This window comes from Pollicipes pollicipes, unplaced genomic scaffold (assembly GCF_011947565.3).
Source record: "Pollicipes pollicipes isolate AB1234 unplaced genomic scaffold, Ppol_2.1 Scaffold_10;HRSCAF=10_pilon_pilon_pilon, whole genome shotgun sequence".
Classification (NCBI taxonomy): domain Eukaryota; kingdom Metazoa; phylum Arthropoda; class Thecostraca; order Pollicipedomorpha; family Pollicipedidae; genus Pollicipes; species Pollicipes pollicipes.
Genome location: NW_023595873.1, coordinates 1 through 26,448, shown reverse-complemented (window position 1 = coordinate 26,448; position 26,448 = coordinate 1). Strand labels below are relative to the sequence as shown.

The window sequence follows — 26,448 nt, the reverse complement described above, 5'->3', positions numbered from 1 at the left end:
GGTCAGTGACCTTGATTGACCTTTTGAAAGTCATGGTAACCAGGAAACCAAAATCATACAAGACTGCTTGGAGTGTTGCATTTGAATAATAAGACAGTTTGATTTCGACCTTGTTCTGACCTTCATACCTGATCTTAGGTTAACGTAATTTGCTCATCCAATATTTTGTTTACCTAAGAAAACATCTCAGAGATGCATGGCTTCGTTTTACACTCCGTTGTTGGATCAGACTGAACGATTCCCTAGAAATTGACTTTGCTGAAACCATGACCTGAGTTTGACCTACCACAGGCCAGCGACCTTACAAGGAACGTACAAATGTTTGATACCAAACGATCCACTATTTAATTGTCTACAGCTTTACAAAATTTGGTGCGGCTGCGCAGCGCCGTTCAGAAACCATCCTGGACAAACCTTCCGCGGGGGGGGGGGAGGCGGGCAGTCGGACCCCTCACCCGAGCGCACGTTAATAATAAGGCTGCAGGGTAACGCACATCTTGCTCTTCGCCATGCCCCAGCAATAGACAGCTGACAAGACATTATTGAAATGCGATGGTATATAAAAGGATTTTGAGAAAATAGCAAAAAGTGATTCTTGCAAGCGGTGACTGAGGAAAAGGGTAACTGACGGTGGTGGCATACACGTGTGCATTTTTACGTAGGCTCTATGTCGGCGACACGCGGTGTCATGTTTCGTGCAGGGGGGACGGAAACGAGATAACTTGGTTCGGAGGGGGCATGGTCGGCGCAAGTCACGTCGTGTTGTTGTCTTCGATGACTGTATTTAGACGAAACGTATCTTGGTTTGTACATGCATGTACTCGTACTCGCACTCGAGAGCACGTCCAAGCATTGAACGCATATCCAAGTTCGCATATCCCAGTATCGCATGTTCTCATCGCATGCATTACATAAGGAAGCATGATCACATGTGTTCATCGTGTGGTTAGAAGCGATGATACTGCTATCTGGTACTGATCTGATTCCGGCAGGGCGCCGGCCTAACCGGCGAGTACGGCGGGGCGGGGAGAGGGTGGCGGGCGGCAGATCTGACCGGCGAGTACGGCGGGCCGGGGAGAGGGCGGCCGGCCTGACCGGCGAGTACGGCGGGCCGGGGAGAGGGCGGCCGGCCTGACCGGCGAGTACGGCGGGCCGGGGAGAGGGCGGCCGGCCTGACCGGCGAGTACAGCGGGCCGGGGAGAGGGCGGCCGGCCTGACCGGCGAGTACAGCGGGCCAGGGAGAGGGCGGCCGGCCTAACTGGCGAGTACGGCGGGCCGGGGAGAGGGCGGCAGGACTGACCGGCGAGTACGGCTGGCCGGGGAGAGGGCGGCCGGCCTGACCGGCGAGTACGGCGGGCCGGGGAGAGGGCGGCCGGCCTGACCGGCGACTACAGCGGACCGGGGAGAGGGCGGGAGGCGGATCGACGCCGGGGAGAGGGTGGGCGGCGGGTCGACCGTCCCAGACAACACGGGGTCGATGGGTGGTCAGTGCCCTCGGCTGGTAAGCGGTGACGAGAGGCACCCCGCGACGTTTTCGACACCGTATTATACGAGGTGGCACTCCCGATGAGAAGGGAAAAGTGCGACAAGTCTAGGTGCTGCGTTCTGCGGTTTCAGTATTTTTCGTCGTCGTCGTCACTAGGGCTTTATGCCGACACACTCATCTGCTGAAGCTACATGGCGTAGTCCGCCTCTCACCCTGACTGGGAGAGCGGGCACCGTGGGGAATCTGGTTCCGTACCTCTGGTTTCCCAGACGCGCACTGATGGGTTTTTGTCGTTAGAATTGTCAAATGCGCAATGAAAAAAGTGGATTGATAAACAACTAGACAGATGGACGTTCCGTTTGTAATTCAAATTGCGAAGGCAGCTGCAGGCGTTGAAGTCAGGAGCATCTACCAGACAGCAAGCGCCCCGCCCAATGACCCGGTTTCCCAGAGCGCGCTTTGTTTCATTTGGGGCATCGGCGAGTGACTGAGCGGGAGTGGGTCCGGCCGACGCGGCCCCGGTGGAACGTCGAAGATGATGCGGCGAGCATCCACCGCCGGCAGCGCCACCACGCTGAGGCGTGCCCGCCGCCGACGTGCCGTGAGCATGGCGCCCAGACCGGCCTCGCCGCCGCCGCGCCGCGCCGCGTGGGGCGCCCAATCGGGTCAGAGTTTGGTCAGCCGGCCGCCGTCCCTACCGCCAGCTGGCTTCAGTCGGCGCAGGACGGAAGCCGGGCGCATGCAAGGGGCGCTTCCAGGGCACGAATCGGGTGGGGCGCCGCTTCGACACGAGCGTTGTCTCACCTGACGCGCGGGTTAAGCCCTTCGCGCTGCACGTGCGGTCCGCGCACCCGGCCCACACCGCACCCTGGATAGACGGAGGCCCGGCACGCCCCCGCGCGGCCGTATCTGGGCTCGGTCGTGCTCGGAGTGGTCGCTGCTACATGAGGCGCAGGCGGGGCCGTCGGCTGCACGGAGGGACGGGCGGGCGGACACTGTGAGCTGGCGGCGGCGGTGGGCGACAGTCATCACTGCTCCACGAGGTAGGACGCTGATGGGAGTCCCTTCGAACTGGCCTGGCATCGCCGGTCACGGGAACGGAAATAAACCAGTGTCACCGGCCGGAGCAACGCAGGTGCTCCACTGTAGTCCGTCTGATCGCTGTGTGTCCTCCAATATTGTCGACAACGAATGCCCGACACGTGTTTGGTATGGACTGTCTGCCAGTGAACATTGCGCCGCAGATTTGGCCCTTTGAAGGCTGGCAGCCATACGTCAAAATTCACGATTTTAGGTGGGAAATAATCGTGTTTACGAATGATTCTGTGCTCCTAGTTGCGGCTCATTTCACAAAGTCAGTTTGGTGTTCTTTGATAGCTTTTAAGAGAGTGTTTCACATTTGAAGCTATTTAAGCAAGTATCAGATTTGATGAAACAGGCTCACTTATAACCACAAAAAATACCACAAAAAACATGTAACTAAAACACTTGAAACAAATGTTTGGAAGGAGTGTTCCACATTTGTATCGGTTATTGAATTGAAGTAGTCGTTTTGAAGAGCATTCAGTGCGTTCACAGCACTGCCCTTCTTAACACCTCAACCTCTCTGGTTTATGAGCTACACTCCGGGGGAAGTGTGCAAACTTTTTTTTAGGAAGACTTCTTCAATGGTCGCCCAGGCATCCATGACCCCAAGATAACGTCATTCAAATTCTGCCATTCCAATAGTCATGCGACGATCAAAGCCAAAAAATATGGTCCATATTTGTATCCATATTGGTCTTGACCATGAGCACAATACACCGAACGAGGTGTCGTGTTTGCGTCACTTCGCGATGACGTCAAAATATCTGGATGACCTTCAAATAAGTGATGCGTATTAGGCTGCACACACACGTTCAAGCTTATCAAGCTCAGAAACAAGAGGATGTGAAGTCTAAAAAGTGGCACGGTTATGAACTGCAGACATTAATCAAGGCGATGTCTGTTTCGATTGAAAACTGCATGCAAATGTCCGCATGCAAATGTGAAAACACAAGCAAATGTCGGTTCCTTTAAAGACCGCACGGTGTCTCATTTTTAGATTAGCGCGTTCCAGTTTTGGCGAGCTAGCCGGTGTTACGTGGTCAGGGTAGATGGCACGCAGGAGAAACGAAACTTTTAGTCGTGATGATAGGGTTTATCCAGAACCAAGGAGGTCACAGTATTTCAGCTACATCTCGTCTCAGTGGACATCATCTCAGAATACACGACGTTTTAATGACCCATCCTTCTTCACTCGCGCCGCATCGAACGGCAAATCCTTTTTACGTCATGCTCAGCGTCGGCCGCGCTCCAGACGGATTAGTGGAACATTGCTTATTGGCGCACAACAATGCCGAGGCTAGCAACGAGGCACAGGCTAGCTATGCAAACGCGCACGCCGTCCACCGTCGCAACAACCTGTGGGATCACAGGCTGTAATGTCAGACGGCGATGTGGAACGCTCTAGGTCAAATACGGACGAAAAGTAGAATCAGCTGATTGAACGAACAGAGGCCTATGAGAGCAGCAATCACGCACTTCAATGTGATCACATTACACAGTTCTTGGCAAGCTTTGCGGGGCAAAATCATCATCGATCACGCAATCCATACGAGACCGACAGCTGACCACGTGCCCCAACATGCACGACCGTCGACAGGCACTGATTGCTTCCAGATGCTGCCGTGTACACAGCGGTGACTTACCACAATCAGGCTGCATCTCAGTCATGACTACATCATGTCGCAAGCTACGACTGGCCTGATGCAGTTAATTTCGGCCGCTTTCCACAACGCCGGTACGCCTCTGTGTTGTCTAAGTCGTGAAGATGGTGTCTTGCTCGGAGCGTTCCCGGTCTTAGGAAGCATATCAAGGCGCAGTCAGGATCGACATAGACAGAATACGAGCGATTAGGGTGAGCACATAGTTTTAGAAGATTAGGCAGGCATTGTTTTCATTGCGACGGAGAATGGCGGCACAACACTACGACCAGCAAAATAAATGGGATGCCTGTGAGTTGTTATTGTTTGGTGGAGTCAGAGCCGTATCAGCCTGAGAAAAGCTTTGGAACTATGAGCAAGGAATTAAGGACTGTTACGGCACTCAGTCTTGAGTGAGCATCATGTCCGCGCTGATTGGGTTGGCCGTATGGCGGCGGCGGCGGCGGCCCACCCCCCCCCCCCCTCCCCACCCCATTCCAAGAACCTGTATAGGGCGGGTTGGGATCCTAAACGCAGCAAGACCTGTAACCCGGAAAATACTGGCATATTGGCCACCTCAGCATAGCTGCAAGTACCCAGTGCTAAATAACAATTCATTTCTTAAAATTTTGAGATACTGCCACGAGACATTAAAGATCATCACACAGCTGCCCATCGATCATATTTCGATGCCGCAGCCCTAGAGTTCTCACCAGCCAGCGTTATTTGCTAGCAGAACTGTTCCGGCTTGCCAAACGCACTGCTCAACTTGGCCTCGAGCACCGGCATCGCCAGCGCAGCGTTCACGCATGCTCCGTCGGGCTGACCTTGATCTCGGCGTCAAGGTCACAGGCCGCGTGCCGTGTCTGTATCGCCGTTTCAACTTTGTGTTTTCGTCGTTTCAGCTGCGGCGATGGGACGCCTTCCGCTGTTGTTGGCCATGCTGAGTGCGGCATTCTGCGCCACAATGGCCGCCACGGGGCCAAAGGTCTCCACCCAGTCCGGTGATGTCAGCGGAGCCAAACTCAAGTCATTTGTCGGCAACAGCTACTTCTCGTTCAAGGGTATGCTATTTTCGTCAGCTCTGGCTGTATTAGTTTTACAGTTAAGTTCTGCGCTGTGCGAATTGACGACAGCCTGTGAGGCGTGTGCGACCTTGTTTCTTGTCTGCTGTTCTGTGGATCTATAACCAAACATCAGTAGATGTTTGGGTTGGCGTGATTATTTAGTCTACCATGAAGGCTTGAGCAGCACAAAGAACCAAAGAAGATATCGCACCGAAATGCTTGCACCACCGTTTGGAACGGTTCATGGTTATGAGAGGTTGTAGGGCCATGATCCCCTTCTTGGTACTCACTTGGTGTGCTGTTGATGTTCGAACATGTCAGCAGACCACACCGCATGGTAGAGCTGGACCAAAGATAAAAATATAGGCTTCGCGACCGGTGGTTAATAAGAAAAAACATACAATTGACAACACGGACTGGGAATCAAAACATCAAATGTCAACAAATCACTGTATATCATTCGTCGTGGTTGAGGCCGAACATCTCGTAGATAATCTTAAAACAGATTATTCATGCTCCTACCTTCGAATTTTCATAACTACGATAGGGAGCTCCCGAGCGCCGCACACACTCCACCGACCCGACTCCCCAGCGCCGTTTCTGCGTTATTGTTGCCTGGTTACAATATTTCTGCTTATCAAGAACCAGAAAAAATGTACGGGGCCAAGGCAACAGTAATAATTCAATGAAATACGTTCTTATGGCGTGTAGGTACGTTGATGCAACAGACAGACTAGAATAGTTCAGGACCTAGCCAAAATTAGCCTAAATTCGCCTAATTTACATGATCTGAACCGAACCTAACGTAACGTAACGTAACCTAACGTAACCTAACCTAGCCTAACCTAGCCTAACCTAGCCTAACCTAGCCTAGCTTAGCCTAGCCTAGCCTAGCCTAGCCTAGCCTAGCCTAGCCTAGCCTAGCCTAGCCTAGCCTAGCCTAACTTAACCTAACCTAACCTAGTCTAGTCTAGTCTAGTCTAGTCTAGTCTAGCCTAGCCTAGCCTAGCCTAGCCTAGCCTAGCTTAGCTTAGCCTAGCCTAGCCTAGCCTAACCTAGCCTAGCCTAGCCTAGCCTAGCCTAGCCTAGCCTAGCCTAGCCTAGCCTAGCCTAGCCTAGCCTAGCCTAGCCTAGCCGAGCGTAGCCTAGCCTAACCTAAATTAACCTAACCTTACCTAACATAGCCTCCCCACCCTATCCCCTTCTACCCATTGTCCCATTGGCATCCATATTCCATGCCATATATATGTACCGTATTAAGAAGTTTTGTTTAGCCGCCGTATTCTCATTTTGCTTTTCATTCCTCACTCAAAGACGTCATATTTGCCCACCATGTCGACCAATCTACAAACAGTACAGAAGACTGCTCAGATACGCAAGAAACATATTTCATTGGGTTATTGTTGCCTTGGCCCCATACATTTTTATGGTTCTTGATGAGCAGTAATGTTGTGATCACGCGTAGCAGTGGTGTCGTGGTCGCGGTTGCTGCGTGTTTGTGGAGCTCAGATGTTTGCTATCGTAGTTATTAAGTTCCAAGGTGAGAGTTTAGATGACCTGTTTTACGACTTATTATTATATGTTCCGCCCCAAAAACGACGATTGATGTACCATGCTCTTTTTTAACATGCGGTAGCAATGTATACCCTGGCCAAAACATCAACGTATGCCCACCTTCCCAAACATCACAAATTCATTTGTTATGTTTAGAAAAAACTGACCGAAGACGTAGCACGCATAAATGATAAACGCAGTGTACCAGTGTACCGATTCACGTTCTAAGATTTTCACCACATGCACCGCACATTCATAAGCGAAACCGCATCTCACGCACTGTTTGGTCCCAAAATATCTAAATCTGCATCAACCTGAACACAGGCCATAAAACCATCGCCAATGCGTGGTGAAAAGATGCTGCTGGTCTTGAATGTTGACGTTCTGTGACGCACTGCTCGTCGTCGCGGCGGCGAACTTCTCACGCGCACGCCGCCCCCTCCGCAGGCATTCCGTTCGCTGAGCCTCCACTGGGGCCGATGCGGTTCCGGGCGCCACAGCCCCACCAGGGCTGGACGGGAGTCCGCGACGCCAAGAAACACGGCAGCAAGTGTCTCCAGTACAGCATGCTCTCAGCCGGGGCGTTGGAGGGCGACGAGAACTGCTTGTTCGTGAACGTGTACACACCCAGCCTGCCCGCCGAAGGGGAGCACCCGGAGCTGCCTGTGATGGTGTGGATCCACGGCGGCGGTTTCGTCACCGGCTCCGGGGACGCCGACTTCTACGGACCGGACTACTTCATGGACGAGCAGGTGGTGCTTGTGACGTTCAACTACCGGCTGGGTCCGTTCGGCTTCCTGACCACTGCGGATGCCAACGCCCCCGGCAACTACGGCCTGCACGACCAGGTACTCGCGCTCGAGTGGGTGCAGGCCAACATCGAGGCGTTCGGCGGCAATCGCGACGACGTCACCATCTTCGGCGAGTCGGCCGGCGGCGCCAGCGTGGGCCTGCAGGTGCTGAGCCCGCGCTCGCGAGGCCTCTTCGCCAAGGCCATCAGCCAGTCAGGGGCGTCGTTCTGCAACTTCGGCGCCAGCGGGGAGCCTCAGGGAAAGGCTGCCGATCAGCTGGCCACCTTGCTAAAGTGCTCTACGGCTAGCAGCCGCGAACTGGTCGGATGCATGCGACAGCGGCCCGCCAAAGAGATCCTCAGGTCACTCGGTGAGATGATGAAGGAGGACCCCGTGGTCCAGTTGCCCATCCACTTCAAGCCGCGCGTGGACCGCGAGTCACAGATGCCGTTCCTCCCGCGGGATCCGTACATCTCGCTTCGCGACGGTCAATTCAACCTGGTGCCGTGGATGACCGGCCTGAATCGGGACGAGGGCGCGTTCTTGGTTGGCCAGATGCGTTCGAAACCGGAGTCCGTGGCGGTGTACAGCGGTCGTGACTGGGGCCGCTGGGCGTCCAGCATCCTCCAGGTCGCGGACGTCACCACCGCGCCCGCCGCCGTCGCCGAAAAGATTTACCGGCAGTACTTCGGCGACGCTGGCTGCGGCGAGGAGAACCTGCAGTCGCTCAGCGACATGCTCAGCGACCGTTGGTTCACGGCGTGCATCACGAGCGAGGCGAACCTGGCCGCTGCCCACACGCCGGTGTACATGTACGTCCTGGACCACATGGGGCCGGGCCGACAGAATTTCCTGCGCTTAATGGCCCTGCTGATGGGGAAGCTGGAGTCCTACAGGGACCTGGGCGTGCCGCACGCGGAGGACCTGCTGTACCTCTTTAAGCCGGTGTTCGGACCGCCGATAGCGCGCGACTCGGACGAGCACAAGATGATCCGGTTCATGGTGTCGCTGTGGACGAACTTCGCGCGCCGTGGGTACCCGAGCACTGACGCGGTGCCCATGCCCAGCTGGCCGATCTACACGGCCAGCCGTCAGGAGCACATGCGACTGAACATGGCACCGTCCGTGGGCCGGGCCGCCTTCAGCGAGCGGGTGGAGTTCTGGAACCAGCTCGACATCCAGGAGAGCTGGCATCTGGCGCTCTTTGACGACAACAAACGCGACGAGCTCTGAGAACGCGCGCGGTCGGTGAACCCTCGTCGCACATGATTGAGTTACCAGATACCGCTTGCCTAGCACTGTCAGTGATTGAGATATTGTATAGATGAACTACGTTATGGCGTTCTTTACAACGCCTGGGGCTTGATTCCGTTTGGAGCCTGTAAGCCAGGCTCACACTGCCATCATTGAGTGTGACCCGATCAAACTTCATGGGCATGAAGAGATACCGCTGCCTGACGGCTGAAAACAGTCTTACGTGAAGTATTTTTGCAGGCTTCTATGCCGGTGCACCCGAATCAACCAAGGCATCAGTAGTATAGATGCAATACCATGACAAAATTCGTAGCATGAACTGCACTAGTAAGGAGTATTATTACTGACCGTCATTGCTATATTCATATATCTAGCCAAATCATGCTGCTACAGGTTTTTTACTACACGTGCAAGAAGCATAAAAACCTGACTGACATACGTGTGTATATTACCTTTGGCCAAATACAAGGTGCGGGAACAACACATTTTGACATAGACCTATCGCGGTGATGGTTTCAGTCAGCTCCCACCGAAGTATATCGGTAACACAACCGCTCTTCGGCGTACTTTAATTACTAGCCCATATGGTCATATGATTATGTGCTGCTTTTCACAGAGCTGTGAATCAAAGTGTTTCAGGCCAGTTTCATTGAACCCGGCACTAACCGAAAAATGACTGAATGAGAGTGCTCCACAATTATATGGGCTTTTGAACTGAAATAGCCATCTTAAAGACCTTCCGGTGCTATTTGTAACCCTGCCCTTCTTAAGACCTAAGCTCTTCTAGTCTCTGAGCTATACAACCGCAAAAATGGGGAAAAAATGCGTCGGGAGGAGTATTTAAAAGTCATCTCGGCATCCATGATGTCATAACAACGTTATTCAGATCGTGCCATTCCATATGCCATGCAGCGATCACAGCCAATAAAGATATCACTGTCGATGCGTTCATATCTGGACTTTGTGAGGACCATTTCCAGATATGACGGCCGTCAATTGGGTCTCAGTCAATGTTGTGCAAGATTCGAGGACGTAATGGGACCATGCGCATTGAGAGGCATATTTAGTTAATAGAGAATTGTGCTGTCGAAAGCAGTCTTTTCCACTTAAAACGTATACCAATAGTATTAAGTTGGCCGGTACCAGAACCTATCAAACGTCTAATTCTTTCTTTTGAATAGGCAAGATGGCCAAGAAAAGCGCAAGAACATCGGTTTCAAAAATCCTACGAACATTTCTTTGTCCTTGCAAATGTTGTCCTCGATGTTCAGGCAAATACTTAGTAACTTAACAAGTTATTCTAATTACGTCGCTTTTCTGTGCTATTCCAACGCCAACTTGCAGACCATAATGATATAGAGTTGGCGGATGAACGCACCGGCAAGCGCGCCTGTTAGAAATGGGCGGGTCATTCTGTTGACCATTATTAAGGATCTTGGTTACGATGTTGTTGAATAATGAAGACAGGCTTTTTAGTGTTGAAGTAGTGCACCTATAATCACAGTTTCTCCAGCTTTGTCGAGTGTGGGCAAGGCCGTTGTCTGTGACCAGGAACATGACCACGCATTAAATGCTGCTGAGATCAATTTCTACATATTTTGGTAGTACCTGATATCGTCGAAACACCAAAAGAAGTTTAATCTTCCCAAAAGTTGCTGGGGTTTGGCTATCAGATCCCACCGGCCCCAGTGATGTTTAACGCCCATACCCATGACAGAAAACTGGGCGCGGCGCGCCTGCAGAGACATCACAGAGTTCTCTTTGGAGACACTCCGCGAATATTCAAAGCTCTCACAACCCGACCGTCGAGGTGCCATTGACCTTCAGCCCACGCTGCCCAGCGGGAACTTCTACCGCCGGCGCTTCTACCGCTAACGCTTCGACCGCCGGCGCTTCTACCGCTGACGCTTCTACCGCCGACGCTTCTACCGCCGACACTTCCGCTTGAATCCAAAGCCATGAAGCGGCGAAGAGAACGACATGGCTGCTCACACAGTTAAGCAGGTCTTGGTGGAGTTAACTCAACTGTTCCATTTTCAGTTACAGTCATGGCGGTCATCATGTCCAGATCATCCCTTTCATACGGCAGCGATCCTTACCAGTGCGGACTTCTTTCCAGCCCTCCCGAGACCGTGATACCAACATCCCTTCCGGTTCATGGAGCCCGGATTTGCTCCCGAGCTCCCTGAACTCAGACACGTCTCCTGGTTACAGCACTGAATAGATGGGGGAATGTTACAAAAGGTCGTAAGCTCGCCACAAAATGGCTGATGAAGAAATCCGAATGTCGTTGACTAGAAAACAACCGGATGAATGCCAAGCAAAGCAGTGCTTAACATAATGCGACATGTGAATGACGCAGAGATGTTGCAAACAAATCACCCGCGAAAGTATTAAAGGGCTTTGTATACTTGGGAAATGATGTCCGTGCTGATAGCCAAGACATGCTACAGCGTTGCATTGCCACATGCGCAGCTCACCTCACATGGCTGCCTTCGACGCCGAGAAATACTGATACATGGACAATGCATGGGCAGTTAATAGGAAACGAGGACAAGCACGCATTGACAAAGCATTAGGGCAATGAGGATAAAAAGGATGCCAGCACCACGTAGGCGTTGCTGGTGGAGCTTGACATCAACGTGTACATCGACAGCACAAATGAAACGCTGGTCGTCGGGTCCCGGCGCTTTCGCTCCTCAGCTGTCACGCACAGCCGAAGCGTCGGTGCGTTGATCGGACGTGACGGGTGGGAGTTTCGACCATCTGATCCTTCGAGGCGTGCTCTAGTGTGTCGCAGTCCGGTGATCCAGAGATGCTCAGCACGGCCGCTGTCTAGAGGAGGAAAAACTCGCATTGGACATTGGTGCGTGTGCGGCGGACGGCCCCTAAGTGGCTGGAAGTGTTTGACCGCCAAACAGCTGGACGGCACACATGTAGCGGTGATAATGGTGACGGCTGATGCCGAATTGAAGACGCACCTTATGTCGTTTGTTAAACTCGAACAAAGTGGCGTTGGCAGGCTCCTGGAGGCCGTGCAGACGACAATGACAAAGTGCAGCATGCTGATTGACACGCTGATCGGCGTTACGACGGATGGAGAGATTGCCAATACGGGAAGGAACAACGGGCTATGGAAGATGAAAGATTGGCTGGAACGTGACACCATCACCGTTTGGTGCACGCGCCACGGCAGTGACATCGTACTGGTAAATCTGAAGGTCACGGTCCCGGAACTGGCTCATTGGAAAGCCGACCTGATAAGAGCACCTGGTGAACTCAGCGACAGCTGCACTCACCGATCTGCCTGAGTACAGGTTGCTATGGGAAGCAGTCGAAGAAGAGGAAAAGTCCTCTAAGAGGGAAGAATCAGAAGCGCAGAGGTACTTTAAAAAGTGGACGCAGACCAGTCTAACGAAAGTCGTGTCAACGATGGTGGTGACCATCGCAAGCGTGTCAACGATGGTGGTGACCATCGGAAGCGCACTCTGCCAGCTCCAAAGGCAACTGTAAAGATCAAACATCACCCTCCCGGAGGTTCCGGAGGTATGATAAGCAGCTGCAAGAAAGATGGAAGTCATCGAGGGCGAACCTTGGCGGGGAGGACCAGCATGCTGGTGTTACACTTTCGGCTGACGGGCTGCGGAAGCCGAGCTCTCTGGTCGCCTTTCGAAGAGTTTACATTGCTTTCAAGAGATGTAACCGAGAAGCCGCTACAAACGCCATGATGAAGCGTCTGGATGTTAAGCGACAGGGGACGTCAAGCCTTGGGACAGGCTGCTGCAGGCCCAGCAACCACCCAGCGACATGAGGTTTCCAACAGCAGCTGAGGTTAAATATCGCGAGTATTTGTTGGGTCTAGTGGGAGATTTTAAGGGCAACCCGAAACGTCATTGGTCTTTTGTTCAGTCGTCGAAGTCATCAGCCCACATATCTTCCGTTCTTGAGTGCGATGACAATGTGTACAAAAGTGACGAGGAGCGTGCCAGCTATCTAAATATATGTTTTGCTCATAAGTTCTGTGACCCTGACGTTCGTATATTGCCTGACCCACCTCTGCTCGATGCGCCTGTATTAGACAGCTTCAGCGCACCACATGGCCGTGTTGCATACTCGTTACGCGATCTCAGTGCACACAATGCCTGTGGTCCCGACAGGCTCAGTGCCTGGATTCTCAGAAAATGTGCTGAGAAGCTAGGTATTGAGCTATTGGTGCCGAGGAGCCATTGGTGCTGTGAGCGATAGCCTGTTACAGGTTTGTCTGCCCGCCCTTCTCTCATCCCAGCACGGATTCCTTCCAAAGAGCTCTTGTGTCACAAACCTTTCATGTTTTCTTGAACGCTGCTGGACATCTTTTTCAAAAGATAAACAAACGGATGCAATTTACACCGATTACTCCTCAGCATTCACCGGCTCTTCTGCCACGCAAGCTCGCTATTCTTTTTGCAGCGCTGCGAGTGCGTACAAGTGGCTGGAGTCGTACCTCAGCAATCGTTCAAAACGCGTGGTGCTGAACGGCAAACAGTCTGACTGGATTCCAGTGCGATCTGGTGTCACGGAAGGCAGCATCCTAGGACCGTTGCTATTCGTCTGCTTTCTGGCTGATGTTCCTGACCAAATCGAGAGTGAGTGCCTTATGTGCGCTGATGTTGTGAAAATTTATCTCCGAATTGACAACGTGACAGATTGTCTCACACTTCAGGCGGATTTAGAACGTGCCTGTAAGTGGTAAAAAAAAAAAATGGGGGCTGAAACTGAAGCCAGCTAAGTGCAATACCATATTAATCGCCCTCCGCACGTCACCTGTTTACTGGTCATACGCAGTAGATTGTCACCGCTTGGATAGCTGCCAGCATATTTGCGATCTTTGCGTCTCGCTGGACACCAAACTCACCTTTGCCAATCACATAGATTCAACTGTTTCGAAAGCAAATAGGATGCTGGGTCTTCTCATGCGAAGCGTGTAAATGTCGTCGTGCCCTCGTCAGGCGCGGTTCAATCTCAAGGCTTTGCTTTGTGCCTTCAACACTCACGTGAGACCATTGCTAGAGTACGGTAGTGTTATTTGGAGCGGTGCTGCCGTTTCCCATCTCGCCCGGCACGAAAGACTACAACATTGCCTTCTCATATGGTTTGGTTCGAGTAGCTAGTCTCGGTGTCCTCCACTGGATTTTGAACATCACTTGCTTTCTTCAAAATCAAGGCAATCCTCACTCAGCCTGACATCGTATTTCTAAAAGCCATATTTCATCACAGGCTTGACTGCGCTCACCTGACATCATTGTTCAGTCTGGTTACACCCGTCCGACGTTCTCAGCATATCGGCCCTTTCCACCAGCCATTTGCAGGGGTTAACACTGTCCATGAATTTGCCGCACGACTTCCCGCTGCCTGCAATCAATGTTTGCAGCATTTCCCTTCGACTGACTTCTTTCATCCAACAAAATCATTCCGATTTGATTTGTCTGGGTTCGCCGGCACACGTGGAACATTTTTTTGATGACTTGATGCGTGGTTGTGTGTAATGTGTATGTGTGTATGTGTATGTGTATGTTTGCAATTTTTGCAGTATTTTCCTTCAAATGACTTTTTCATCCAACAAAATCATTCCGATCTGATTTGCTTAGGTTCGCCGGCACACGTGGAAATATTTTCCTGATGACTTGATGCGTGACTGTGTGCAATGTGTGTGTGTGTGTGTGTGTGTGTGTGTGTGTGTGTGTGTGTGTGTGTGTGTGTGTGTGTGTGTGTGTGTGTGTGTGTGTGTGTGTGTGTGTGTGTGTGTGTGTGTGTGTGTGTGTGTGTGTGTGTGTGTGTGTGTGTGTGTGTGTGTGTGTGTGTGTGTGTGTGTGTGTGTGTGTGTGTGTGTGTGTGTGTGTGTGCAGCCGGTGGGCACCACGGTGCCTGACGGCTGCAATCCTGGCGACGCGGGAGAAGGGTCCCTTGGTAGACCCGGAGGTCTTTAGAGGGATATATCATACATTGGTCAGCTCCCTGACGCGAAAGGTGCTCTGGCCCGGGCACTTAGTACTTGATCCCGTATCAACGCAGGGGTCCTCACTGACGCAGAAATATACGTTGCGACAGGAACGGCTGAAATCGGGGTGGAGAGACCCCCGCTCAGCACTGAGGCTCCTGACTGATACGCACGCTTACGTACGCGCGCACACAGGCGGGAAATGAATGAATTATTTTCCTCATCCCTGCTTGGAGGCCTGGGCTGAACACGCCATACATTGCTAGTCCAAAAGCGTGAGTTAGCGGTTGATGCCGTGAAGCAGAGATGTCCTCTACAATCTGTAGATGGCAGCACTGATCGGGAATAGTCTTGGCTGTGCCCGGAATGCACAATCCAGGATGGAACCAAGAGAGTCTTTCGTGCTGGGGCTCGCGAGGTTCCCTGTTTTTTTTCGTTGTCAAATCCTGGTTACGTATGCATACTGCAGAATTACGAAGTTGTCTGGATTGCGTGGGTTTTAGGACCCGTCGCCGACCCCGAAAACAGAGCGAACAGATTTTTGACAGCGGGTGTGGTCGTAAACCTTTCACACAAACGGATGAAACTAGCTTAAGTGGTCAAACGCTTCTAGCATGACCTCACCACACAAGGGACGAGGTATGCCCCTCATCGTTTTTCCAAAGGGGGGGGGGGCTGGTGTTCAAAAGCCCTGGGAAGCCTAGCATATTTCTGCACCAGTAAAAGTGGCTCGGAGAAGCTTTCGTAGTAGAAATTCATGTCGTGAGCACTGGTTGTCATGCTTTTAACTGCTTGAATTTTATTCAAGTGCCTCTCCATCAACGAGGGCCTATTGTTTCAAAAGAGATGTCCCACATTTGCATGGGGTTGGAACTGAAATAGACATCTTGAAGATCATTCAGTGCAGTTCACAGCTCCGCCCTCCCTGAGACCCAGACCTTTAGTTTCTTTAGTTTTCTAAACCCCTTTAGTTTCTGAGCTACACGCCTACGAAGCTATGCAGAATATTTCTTGCAGACGATTTGAAGGTCAACCAGGCACCAATGACGCTATAACGTCATTCAAGTCCTTTCATTTCATTGGCCATGCCGCGGTCGAGTCGTTCATATCTGACGTTTGTGAGCACAATTTCCAGGTATAGCGGCCATCAATTGGCTCTCAGTCGATGTTGTGCAAGGGAGAGAACGTAATGAAACAATAATGTTTTCAGGAGCATGTTAACTAAACCGAAAAATCGTTTTGTTTAGAGCGGTATTTTCCACTTAAAAGCATCCCAACAGTCATAAGTGAGCTTTTTTCATCATGCTTGCTTGCCTGCTTGTTAATGCTCGCTTCATTATCTTTAAATGTGGAGCATTCCCAAGACCAAAGCACTGAAGGGACAGGGAAAGATTTGGGGCATTCCAATTCTGGGTTACATCGAAGCAAAATATGTGTATTTTACTGACGTTGCTGTCATGCCAACACATTCACAAAACAATTGTCTCTATTCCAGTCAAAGCCAAGTGGGAGAAGCTCGGGCTGTGACGAAGCATTTAACTTTGAATATCTGTGAACAACAACGTAAACCTAGTACAGGATCCACATTGACCCTATGAGGAAGCCCAGAAATTGTTCATTGAACCACATGCTCTATATTTGGGCCATTTTACAATATGCTGTGGTGCAAACTGAAACCATGAAGGGTAAATATTTTCGGCTTGATCCCAACTATGCGGGTAAACACGAAAACGGTAGAAAGGTGCATTTTCCAGGTATTAGCTTCCAAAATCGCAGATGATATTCACGGTCCGGATATGGAGCACTAATTTCTAGTGGGAAGAATATCTTGCGTGACTCAGACAGGCTGTTCAGTTGGATAGATTAGTATAGTCCACCCCGTCCGTGATGGCCGATTACTGCTGGGTGCCCACTCCGGCAGCGTGCGCGGCCCCAGTGTGCGCGGTGGAGTCAGGCGTCAGGCAGCTGCCGCATGCAGTCCCACGGTCAGCTTACCAACAAGAATGCCTGTACAATGGCTTTGCGGACGACATGCAAAGTCAGAAAATATCCGAATAATAGCTTTTGAGCACATCAGACTAAGCACCGGACGCAAAGCTGTAGTATCCAGCTTCTGCAGAGGTAAAAAAAGATTACGCCTGTGTCCCTCTATCTCCTTAACCATCACCCAGATTCGCCACTTTTTATTGACGCGGACTGAAAGAGGGGTGGGGGGTGGGGGAGGGGGCAACCTCCCTCGCTGATGGCTCCACAGTAATGAAGATACAGCTCAGCGGAAAAAAACAGTGGGATGGTCTCAGTCAGAACCCGCCATCGGTGCTAGCTTTTATTTTGTAATCTCCTCAATTATTAATACCATTCTGGCGGGTCCAAGGTCAAATTTTCCAGAAAATTACACCTTTTATGTTTACATCACACGATGGTTGTAGGAACGGGAGCAAGGGGAGGTCATAGCCCCCAACTTTTCAAGGATGGGGGAGGGGCAGCAATGCTAACTGCCCTCGCCCCATTTTTCAGATTTAAGTTACGCTTAGCTTGCCTTTGTACTACCTGAAGTCCATGCTGGCTAGAACATGCGTGAAGTCACGTCGAACTTGTCCGTCCGATACGGAATGATGCCATGAAAAAGAAAGGGTGCATTGAATTATACGTGAAATAACTAAGCTCAAAGATTCAGTTTCCTAGGTCATGACTTTCGGGTAAAATAAGGTCAAACAAAATAAAATTCCAGGCTGGTCTCCAAAGTACCCGAGAACCTAGAAAACGATTTCAAAGCAAAATGCCGCATGTTCATTTAAGGTCAGTGACCTTGATTGACCTTTTGAAAGTCATGGTAACCAGGAAACCAAAATCATACAAGACTGCTTGGAGTGTTGCATTTGAATAATAAGACAGTTTGATTTCGACCTTGTTCTGACCTTCATACCTGACCTTAGGTTAACGTAATTTGCTCATCCACTATTTTGTTTACCTAAGAAAACATCTCAGAGATGCATGGCTTCGTTTTACACTCCGTTGTTGGATCAGACTGAACGATTCCCTAGAAATTGACTTTGCTGAAACCATGACCTGAGTTTGACCTACCACAGGCCAGCGACCTTACAAGGAACGTACAAATGTTTGATACCAAACGATCCACTATTTAACTGTCTACAGCTTTACAAAATTTGGTGCGGCTGCGCAGCGCCGTTCAGAAACCATCCTGGACAAACCTTCCGCGGGGGGGGGGGGGGGCGGGCAGTTGGACTCCTCACCCGAGTGCACGTTAATAATAAGGCTGCAGGGTAACGCACATCTTGCTCTTCGCCGTGCCCCAGCAATAGACAGCTGACAAGACATTATTGAAATGCGATGTTATATAAAAGGATTTTGAGAAAATAGCAAAAAGTGATTCTTGCAAGCGGTGACTGAGGAAAAGGGTAACTGACGGTGGTGGCATATACGTGTGCATTTTTACGTAGGCTCTATGTCGGCGACACGCGGTGTCATGTTTCGTGTAGGGGGGACGGAAACGAGACAACTTGGTTCGGAGGGGGCATGGTCGGCGCAAGTCACGTCGTGTTGTTGTCTTCGATGACTGTATTTAGACGAAACGTATCTTGGTTTGTACATGCATGTACTCGTACTCGCACTCGAGAGCACGTCCAAGCATTGAACGCATATCCAAGTTCGCATATCCCAGTATCGCATGTTCTCATCGCATGCATTACATAAGGAAGCATGATCACATGTGTTCATCGTGTGGTTAGAAGCGATGATACTGCTATCTGGTACTGATCTGATTCCGGCAGGGCGCCGGCCTAACCGGCGAGTACGGCGGGGCGGGGAGAGGGTGGCGGGCGGCAGATCTGACCGGCGAGTACGGCGGGCCGGGGAGAGGGCGGCCGGCCTGACCGGCGAGTACAGCGGCCCGGGGAGAGGGCGGCCGGCCTGACCGGCGAGTACGGCGGGCCGGGGAGAGGGCGGCAGGACTGACCGGCGAGTACGGCTGGCCGGGGAGAGGGCGGCCGGCCTGACCGGCGAGTACGGCGGGCCGGGGAGAGGGCGGCCGGCCTGACCGGCGACTACAGCGGACCGGGGAGAGGGCGGGAGGCGGATCGACGCCGGGGAGAGGGTGGGCGGCGGGTCGACCGTCCCAGACAACACGGGGTCGATGGGTGGTCAGTGCCCTCGGCTGGTAAGCGGTGACGAGAGGCACCCCGCGACGTTTTCGACACCGTATTATACGAGGTGGCACTCCCGATGAGAAGGGAAAAGTGCGACAAGTCTAGGTGCTGCGTTCTGCGGTTTCAGTATTTTTCGTCGTCGTCGTCACTAGGGCTTTATGCCGACACACTCATCTGCTGAAGCTACATGGCGTCGTCCGCCTCTCACCCTGACTGGGAGAGCGGGCACCGTGGGGAATCTGGTTCCGTACCTCTGGTTTCCCAGACGCGCACTGATGGGTTTTTGTCGTTAGAATTGTCAAATGCGCAATGAAAAAAGTGGATTGATAAACAACTAGACAGATGGACGTACCGTTTGTGATTCAAATTGCGAAGGCAGCTGCAGGCGTTGAAGTCAGGAGCATCTACCAGACAGCAAGCGCCCCGCCCAATGACCCGGTTTCCCAGAGCGCGCTTTGTTTCATTTGGGGCATCGGCGAGTGACTGAGCGGGAGTGGGTCCGGCCGACGCGGCCCCGGTGGAACGTCGAAGACGATGCGGCGAGCATCCACCGCCGGCGGCACCACCACGCTGAGGCGTGCCCGCCGCCGACGTGCCGTGAGCATGGCGCCCAGACCGGTTTCGCCGCCGCCGCGCCGCGCCGCGTGGGGCGCCCGTTCAGGTCGGAGCTTGGTCAGCCGGTCGCCGTCCCTACCGCCAGCTGGCTTCAGTCGCCGCAGGACGGAAGCCGGGCGCATGCAAGGGGAGCTTCCAGGAAAGGGACCGGATGGGGCGCCACTCCCACATGCGCGTTGTCTCACCTGGCGCGCGGGTTGCGCCCTGCGCGCTGCGCGTGCGGTCCGCGCACCCGGCCCACACCGCACCCTAGAGACGGAGGCCCCGCGCGCCCCCGCGCGGCCTTGCCTGGGCCCGGTCGTGCTCGGAGTGGTTGCTGCTACATGAGGCGCAGGTGGGCCCGTCGGCCGCAGGGAGCGACGGGTGGGCGGACACTGTGAGCTGGCGGCGGCGGTGGGCGACAGTCATCACTGCTCCATGAGGTAGGACACTGATGGGAGTCCCTTCGAACTGGCCTGGCATCGCCCGTCACGGGCACGGAAATAAACCAGTGTCACCGGCCGGAGCAACGCAGGCGCTCCGTTGTAATCCAACTGATCGCTGTGTGTCCTCCAATATTGTCGACAACGAATGTCCGACACGTGTCTGGTATGGATTGCCTGCCAGAGGACATTGTGCCGCAGACTTCGCCCCATGAAGGCTGGCAGCCATCCGTCAAAATTCACTATTTTAGGTGGGAAATAATAGTGTTTACGAGTGATTCTGTGCTCCTAGTTGGGGCTCATTCCACAGTCAGTTCGTATTCATTGATAGCTTTAAAAAGAGTTTTTCCGTTATAAGAGTGTTTCACTTACATTCGCAGAAGCAGGCTCACTTATAACTATTAAGTATACCTGAAAATAAAATATATAACTAAAAAAGACTAATACTCATTACTACTGGCATTCTTTTTAAAAGAAAAAGACTGCTGTAGACTGCACAGTTCTCCGTATAGTAAATGCACTCCTCAAAGCGTCATGGACTGATTACATCATCGTACCTTGCACAGTATTGATTCAGTGCATATTGACGGCCGTTATAGCTGGAAATCGCACTCACGAACGCCATATATAAATGCCTCGGCAATTATATTTTTACTGGTCTTAATTGTCATATGGCTAATGGAACGGCGTGATTTGAATGGCGTTATTATGACGTCATTGGTGCTAAGATGACTTTGGAACACTGTCCCCGATATACCTTTCCCATTTTCACGGGCGTGTGGCTTAGAAACTAGAGAGGCTTTGTCTTAAGAAGGGTGCGATGGTGAATAACGCTGCAACGCCTTCAAGATGACTATTTCAGCTCAAAATCCCAGACAAGTATAAAGTACTCGCTTTAATTTTGGGCTGATTTTAAACTCCCTCGGGGCTTTGGCGAAGATCTTTCTGTTTCCATGGCACATTAACGAAACTAAACATACGTGGATGGGAACACGCTGCTGACAGTGCGTATTTACGAAAGTGCTAGGTATATATATATATATATATATATATATATATATATATATATCGCCAGTAACAATGGCATAAGAACGGTAGAAAATCGGACGCCCAAATGGACTCGTGCGGATGAGCAGAGTAGAGCTGACTCTGACCCACAATGCGCGTGGCTGATTCTGACTCGTAACTCCTTTTAACACCAGCCTACTGCTGTCTGAGAATGACACTGACTTTGAGCACAGGATCACTTTTCCCAATTTCAACTCTTTTATTTCTGACGTTGTTCAACATGTCAGTTAGCAGATGCACACCAGCAACCAATGCGAGCTAACCGGTAACCACATTCATCACGTATGATCTCCGCTTCAGAAAGCTCATCGCGACTCGGCAGCGGCCATTGAGCAACTTTGTTGCGTAATTATCAGTCTCAGACACAGTTCTGACCGATGTGTTCTGCTTGACAAACAATGAACAAAGCAATGTGAACAAGGTACACCTGCTGTATTCTACGTGACGTCGCGTAGGATCTTTGCCGAACGTGTCCGCAACGCGACACGTTTTCTGCTTGCATCTGCGAAACTGTCGTGAAATAGCAGCGTATGTAACGACACTAAGATTTTGGCTGCAAATGCTTCGCAAGGTATTAGCAAGGGAAATCGCCATTTATGCTGTTTGTAATGTAGACACGTTGATTTGCGTGTCACCACCATCGGTCGGTCCGAAGCACACAAAGTGACGTGTTTGTAATTGAATATGTGATGCCATCGCTGCCTCAGTTCGATCGAGTCGCGCGAAAAGATTCCGCATGTCCAGCAAAGATTCTACGTGACGTCACGTGGAATCTTTGTCTTCCGGATTGCCGCGAATGCCTAAAGGCACTAAATCTATGGTGTGTGAGATTGTCAATAGCGTCCACGACTTAGATTTTTTGTCGTCCGGGTCCCTGCGAATACCTCTAGGTTGTTAACAACCGCCGCGCAGTAAAACGGAATTGACACCAAGAACATAATGCAAAAGCAGGTCCCATCTCCTATAAAATGGGATCCTCTTTAGGACGGATAAAGGAAGTATCACATGTAATGGTAAGCTCACATGTGGCCTTTTGTATAATTCAATAGAAAAAACTCATCCAATTAATTTCTGCCCACTAAGTACCTTTTGTGACGTCAGAGTCGCTGCCAGAGTTGCTGTGCCAGAGTTGCCGCTTTAGCAGACGGCATGACTCACTTGTGATATACTACACGCCGCAAGATGGCGTTGCTGGCTTATGCATGCAACTTCAAAACACGGACGCTGTGCACGTGGGTGCATTTGCTTTTTACTGCGAAGGCATGTCTTTTTGCTTGCATTTGCATTTTCGGTTACGGTGCTATTTTTTATTTTTCGATTTTAGCCTCATGCTTGTCAAATGTTGTGGTTGGCCAAAAGCCTGTACTCTCTATAACAAAACGCGGTTCGTGATTAAGAATATAATCAGTAGCACCGTCTAACTGTTAGCCAACTGTCTTTTATCGTTAGACCACCTGGTTCTGCATTACTGCATATACAACTGTTTAAAACGAGTGTTCCACATTTGTATCGGTTGTTGAATTGAAGTAGTCGTTTTGAAGAGCATTCAGTGCAGTACACAGCCTTGCCCTTCTTGACACCTAAACCCCTCTGGTTTTTTTAGTTACACCCCCGCGAAAGAGTGTAAACTTTTTTTTTAGGAAGGCTTCAAAGGTCACTCAGGCATTCATTACACCATGATGACGTCATTCAAATTCTGCCATTCCATTAGCCATGCGGCGATCAAAAGCAAAAAAATGTGGTCGTCGGGTCGTCACATGTGGTGTTTCTCAGCACGATTTCCAGGCACAACGGCCATCAATTGGCTTCAATCAATATTACGCAAGGTACAATGAAGCAACTAAACAATGGCCTGTTCAGGAGCACATCTACTGAACAGATAATTTGTGTCGTCTAGAGTAGTCTTTTCCACTTAAAAGCCTATCAATGGATATAAGTGAACTTGTTTCATCGTATCTGATGTTTGTTTCAATGTCTTCGGAACTGGAACATTGCCTTTAAGTATCCATATTTGTCTTGACCATGAGCACAATAAACCGAACGAGGTGTTGTCTTTGCGTCACTTTGCAATGACGTCATAATGTCCGGATGACCTTCAAAGAATTGATGCGTATAGGCTGCACACGTTCAAGTTTATGAAGCTCAGAAACAAGAGGATGTGAAGTCTAAAAAAATGGCATGGTTATGAACTGCAGAGGTTAATCAAGGCATATCTATTTCGATTGAAAACTGCACACAAATGTCCCCATGCAAATGTCAACACCGCAAGCAAATGTCGGTTCCTTTAAAAACCGGGCGGTGTGCTATTTTTAGATTGGCGAGTTTCCAGTTTGGCGAGATGGCCGGTCTTACGTGGTCAGGGTGCATGGCACGCAGGAGAAACGACACTTTTGGTCGTGATGACAGGGGTTTATCCAGCACCAAGGAGGTCACAGTAACTCAGCTACATCTCGTCTCAGTGAGCATCATCTCAGAATACACGACGTTTTAATTACCCATCCTTCTTCACTCGCGCCGCATCGAACGGCAAATCCTTTTTACGCCATGCCCAGCGTCGGCCGCGCTGCAAACGATTAGTGGAACATTGCTTATTGGGTGTACAACATGCGATGCTAGCAACGAGGCCGGGCTAGCTATGGCAAGGCACAAGCCGCCTACGTCGAACAACATGTGGGATCACAGGTTGTAAGTCAGAGGCGATGTGGAATGTTCTAGGTCAAATACGGACGAAAATAGAATCACATTCATGATTGAACGAACGAGGCCTATGAGAGCAGCAATTACGCACTTCAATGTGATCACATTACACAGTTCTGGGCAAGCTTTGCGGGGAAAAACTCGTCATCAATCACGCAATCCATACGAGGCCGACAGCTGACCACGTGCCCCAACATGCACGACCGTCGACAGGCATTGATTGCTTCCAGATGCTGCCGTGTACACAGCGGTGACTTACCACAATCAGGCTGCATCTCAGTCATGACTACATCATGTCGCAAGCTACGACTGGCCTGATGCAGTTAATTTCGGCCGCTTTCCACAACGCCGGTACGCCTCTGTGTTGTCTAAGTCGTGAAGATGGTGTCTTGCTCGGAGCGTTCCCGGTCTTAGGAAGCATATCAAGGCGCAGTCAGGATCGACATAGACAGAATACGAGCGATTAGGGTGAGCACATAGTTTTAGAAGATTAAGCAGGCATTGTTTTCATTGCGACGGAGAATGGCGGCACAACACTACGACCAGCAAAATAAATGGGATGCCTGTGAGTTGTTATTGTTTGGTGGAGTCAGAGCCGTATCAGCCTGAGAAAAGCTTTGGAACTATGAGCAAGGAATTAAGGACTGTTACGGCACTCAGTCTTGAGTGAGCATCATGTCCGCGCTGATTGGGTTGGCCGTATGGCGGCGGCGGCGGGCCCCCCCCCCCCTCCCCACCCCATTCCAAGAACCTGTATAGGGCGGGTTGGGATCCTAAACGCAGCAAGACCTGTAACCCGGAAAATACTGGCATATTGGCCACCTCAGCTTAGCTGCAAGTACCCAGTGCTAAATAACAATTCATTTCTTAAAATTTTGAGATACTGCCACGAGACATTAAAGATCATCACACAGCTGCCCATCGATCATATTTCGATGCCGCAGCCCTAGAGTTCTCACCAGCCAGCGTTATTTGCTAGCAGAACTGTTCCGGCTTGCCAAACGCACTGCTCAACTTGGCCTCGAGCACCGGCATCGCCAGCGCAGCGTTCACGCATGCTCCGTCGGGCTGACCTTGATCTCGGCGTCAAGGTCACAGGCCGCGTGCCGTGTCTGTATCGCCGTTTCAACTTTGTGTTTTCGTCGTTTCAGCTGCGGCGATGGGACGCCTTCCGCTGTTGTTGGCCATGCTGAGTGCGGCATTCTGCGCCACAATGGCCGCCACGGGGCCAAAGGTCTCCACCCAGTCCGGTGATGTCAGCGGAGCCAAACTCAAGTCATTTGTCGGCAACAGCTACTTCTCGTTCAAGGGTATGCTATTTTCGTCAGCTCTGGCTGTATTAGTTTTACAGTTAAGTTCTGCGCTGTGCGAATTGACGACAGCCTGTGAGGCGTGTGCGACCTTGTTTCTTGTCTGCTGTTCTGTGGATCTATAACCAAACATCAGTAGATGTTTGGGTTGGCGTGATTATTTAGTCTACCATGAAGGCTTGAGCAGCACAAAGAACCAAAGAAGATATCGCACCGAAATGCTTGCACCACCGTTTGGAACGGTTCATGGTTATGAGAGGTTGTAGGGCCATGATCCCCTTCTTCGTACTCACTTGGTGTGCTGTTGATGCTCGAACATGTCAGCAGACCACACCGCATGGTAGAGCTGGACCAAAGATAAAAATATAGGCTTCGCGACCGGTGGTTAATAAGAAAAAACATACAATTGACAACACGGACTGGGAATCAAAACATCAAATGTCAACAAATCACTGTATATCATTCGTCGTGGTTGAGGCCGAACATCTCGTAGATAATCTTAAAACAGATTATTCATGCTCCTACCTTCGAATTTTCATAACTACGATAGGGAGCTCCCGAGCGCCGCACACACTCCACCGACCCGACTCCCCAGCGCCGTTTCTGCGTTATTGTTGCCTGGTTACAATATTTCTGCTTATCAAGAACCAGAAAAAATGTACGGGGCCAAGGCAACAGTAATAATTCAATGAAATACGTTTCTTATGGCGTGTAGGTACGTTGATGCAACAGACAGACTAGAATAGTTCAGGACCTAGCCAAAATTAGCCTAAATTCGCCTAATTTACATGATCTGAACCGAACCTAACGTAACGCAACGTAACCTAACGTAACCTAACCTAGCCTAACCTAGCCTAGCCTAGCCTAGCCCAGCCTAGCCTAGCCTAGCCTAGCCTAACTTAACCTAACCTAACCTAGTCTAGTCTAGTCTAGTCTAGTCTAGTCTAGCCTAGCCTAGCCTAGCCTAGCCTAGCTAGCCTAGCCTAGTTAGCTAGCCTAGCCTAGCTAGCCTAGCCTACCTAGCCTAGCCTAGCCTAGCCTAGCCTAGCCTAGCCTAGCCTAGCCTAGCCTAGCCTAGCCTAGCCTAGCCTAGCCTAGCCTAGCCTAGCCTAGCCGAGCGTAGCCTAGCCTAACCTAAATTAACCTAACCTTACCTAACATAGCCTCCCCACCCTATCCCCTTCTACCCATTGTCCCATTGGCATCCATATTCCATGCCATATATATGTACCGTATTAAGAAGTTTTGTTTAGCCGCCGTATTCTCATTTTGCTTTTCATTCCTCACTCAAAGACGTCATATTTGCCCACCATGTCGA

At 50.9% G+C, this 26,448-nt stretch overlaps 1 protein-coding gene across 1 annotated transcript; it reads left to right on the top strand.

Moving 5' to 3' along the window:
• Positions 1-2,448: 2,448 nt before the first annotated feature.
• LOC119089461 (cocaine esterase) lies at positions 2,449-9,545 on the top strand. The gene is made up of 3 exons (XM_037212210.1): positions 2,449-2,529; positions 5,115-5,273; positions 7,278-9,545. Exons 2-3 carry the CDS (start codon positions 5,123-5,125, stop codon positions 8,852-8,854), a joined length of 1,728 nt encoding a protein of 575 aa, XP_037068105.1. The 5' UTR covers positions 2,449-2,529; positions 5,115-5,122; the 3' UTR covers positions 8,855-9,545.
• The last annotated feature ends 16,903 nt before the right edge of the window (positions 9,546-26,448 follow it).

Coding starts and splice junctions, on each gene's coding strand:
- LOC119089461 (XM_037212210.1), top strand. CDS start 5,123: ATGGGACGCCTTCCGCTGTTGTTGGCCATGCTGAGTGCGGCATTCTGC. Junction 5,274..7,277: donor CAGCTACTTCTCGTTCAAGG/GTATGCTATTTT, acceptor CCCCCTCCGCAG/GCATTCCGTTCGCTGAGCCT.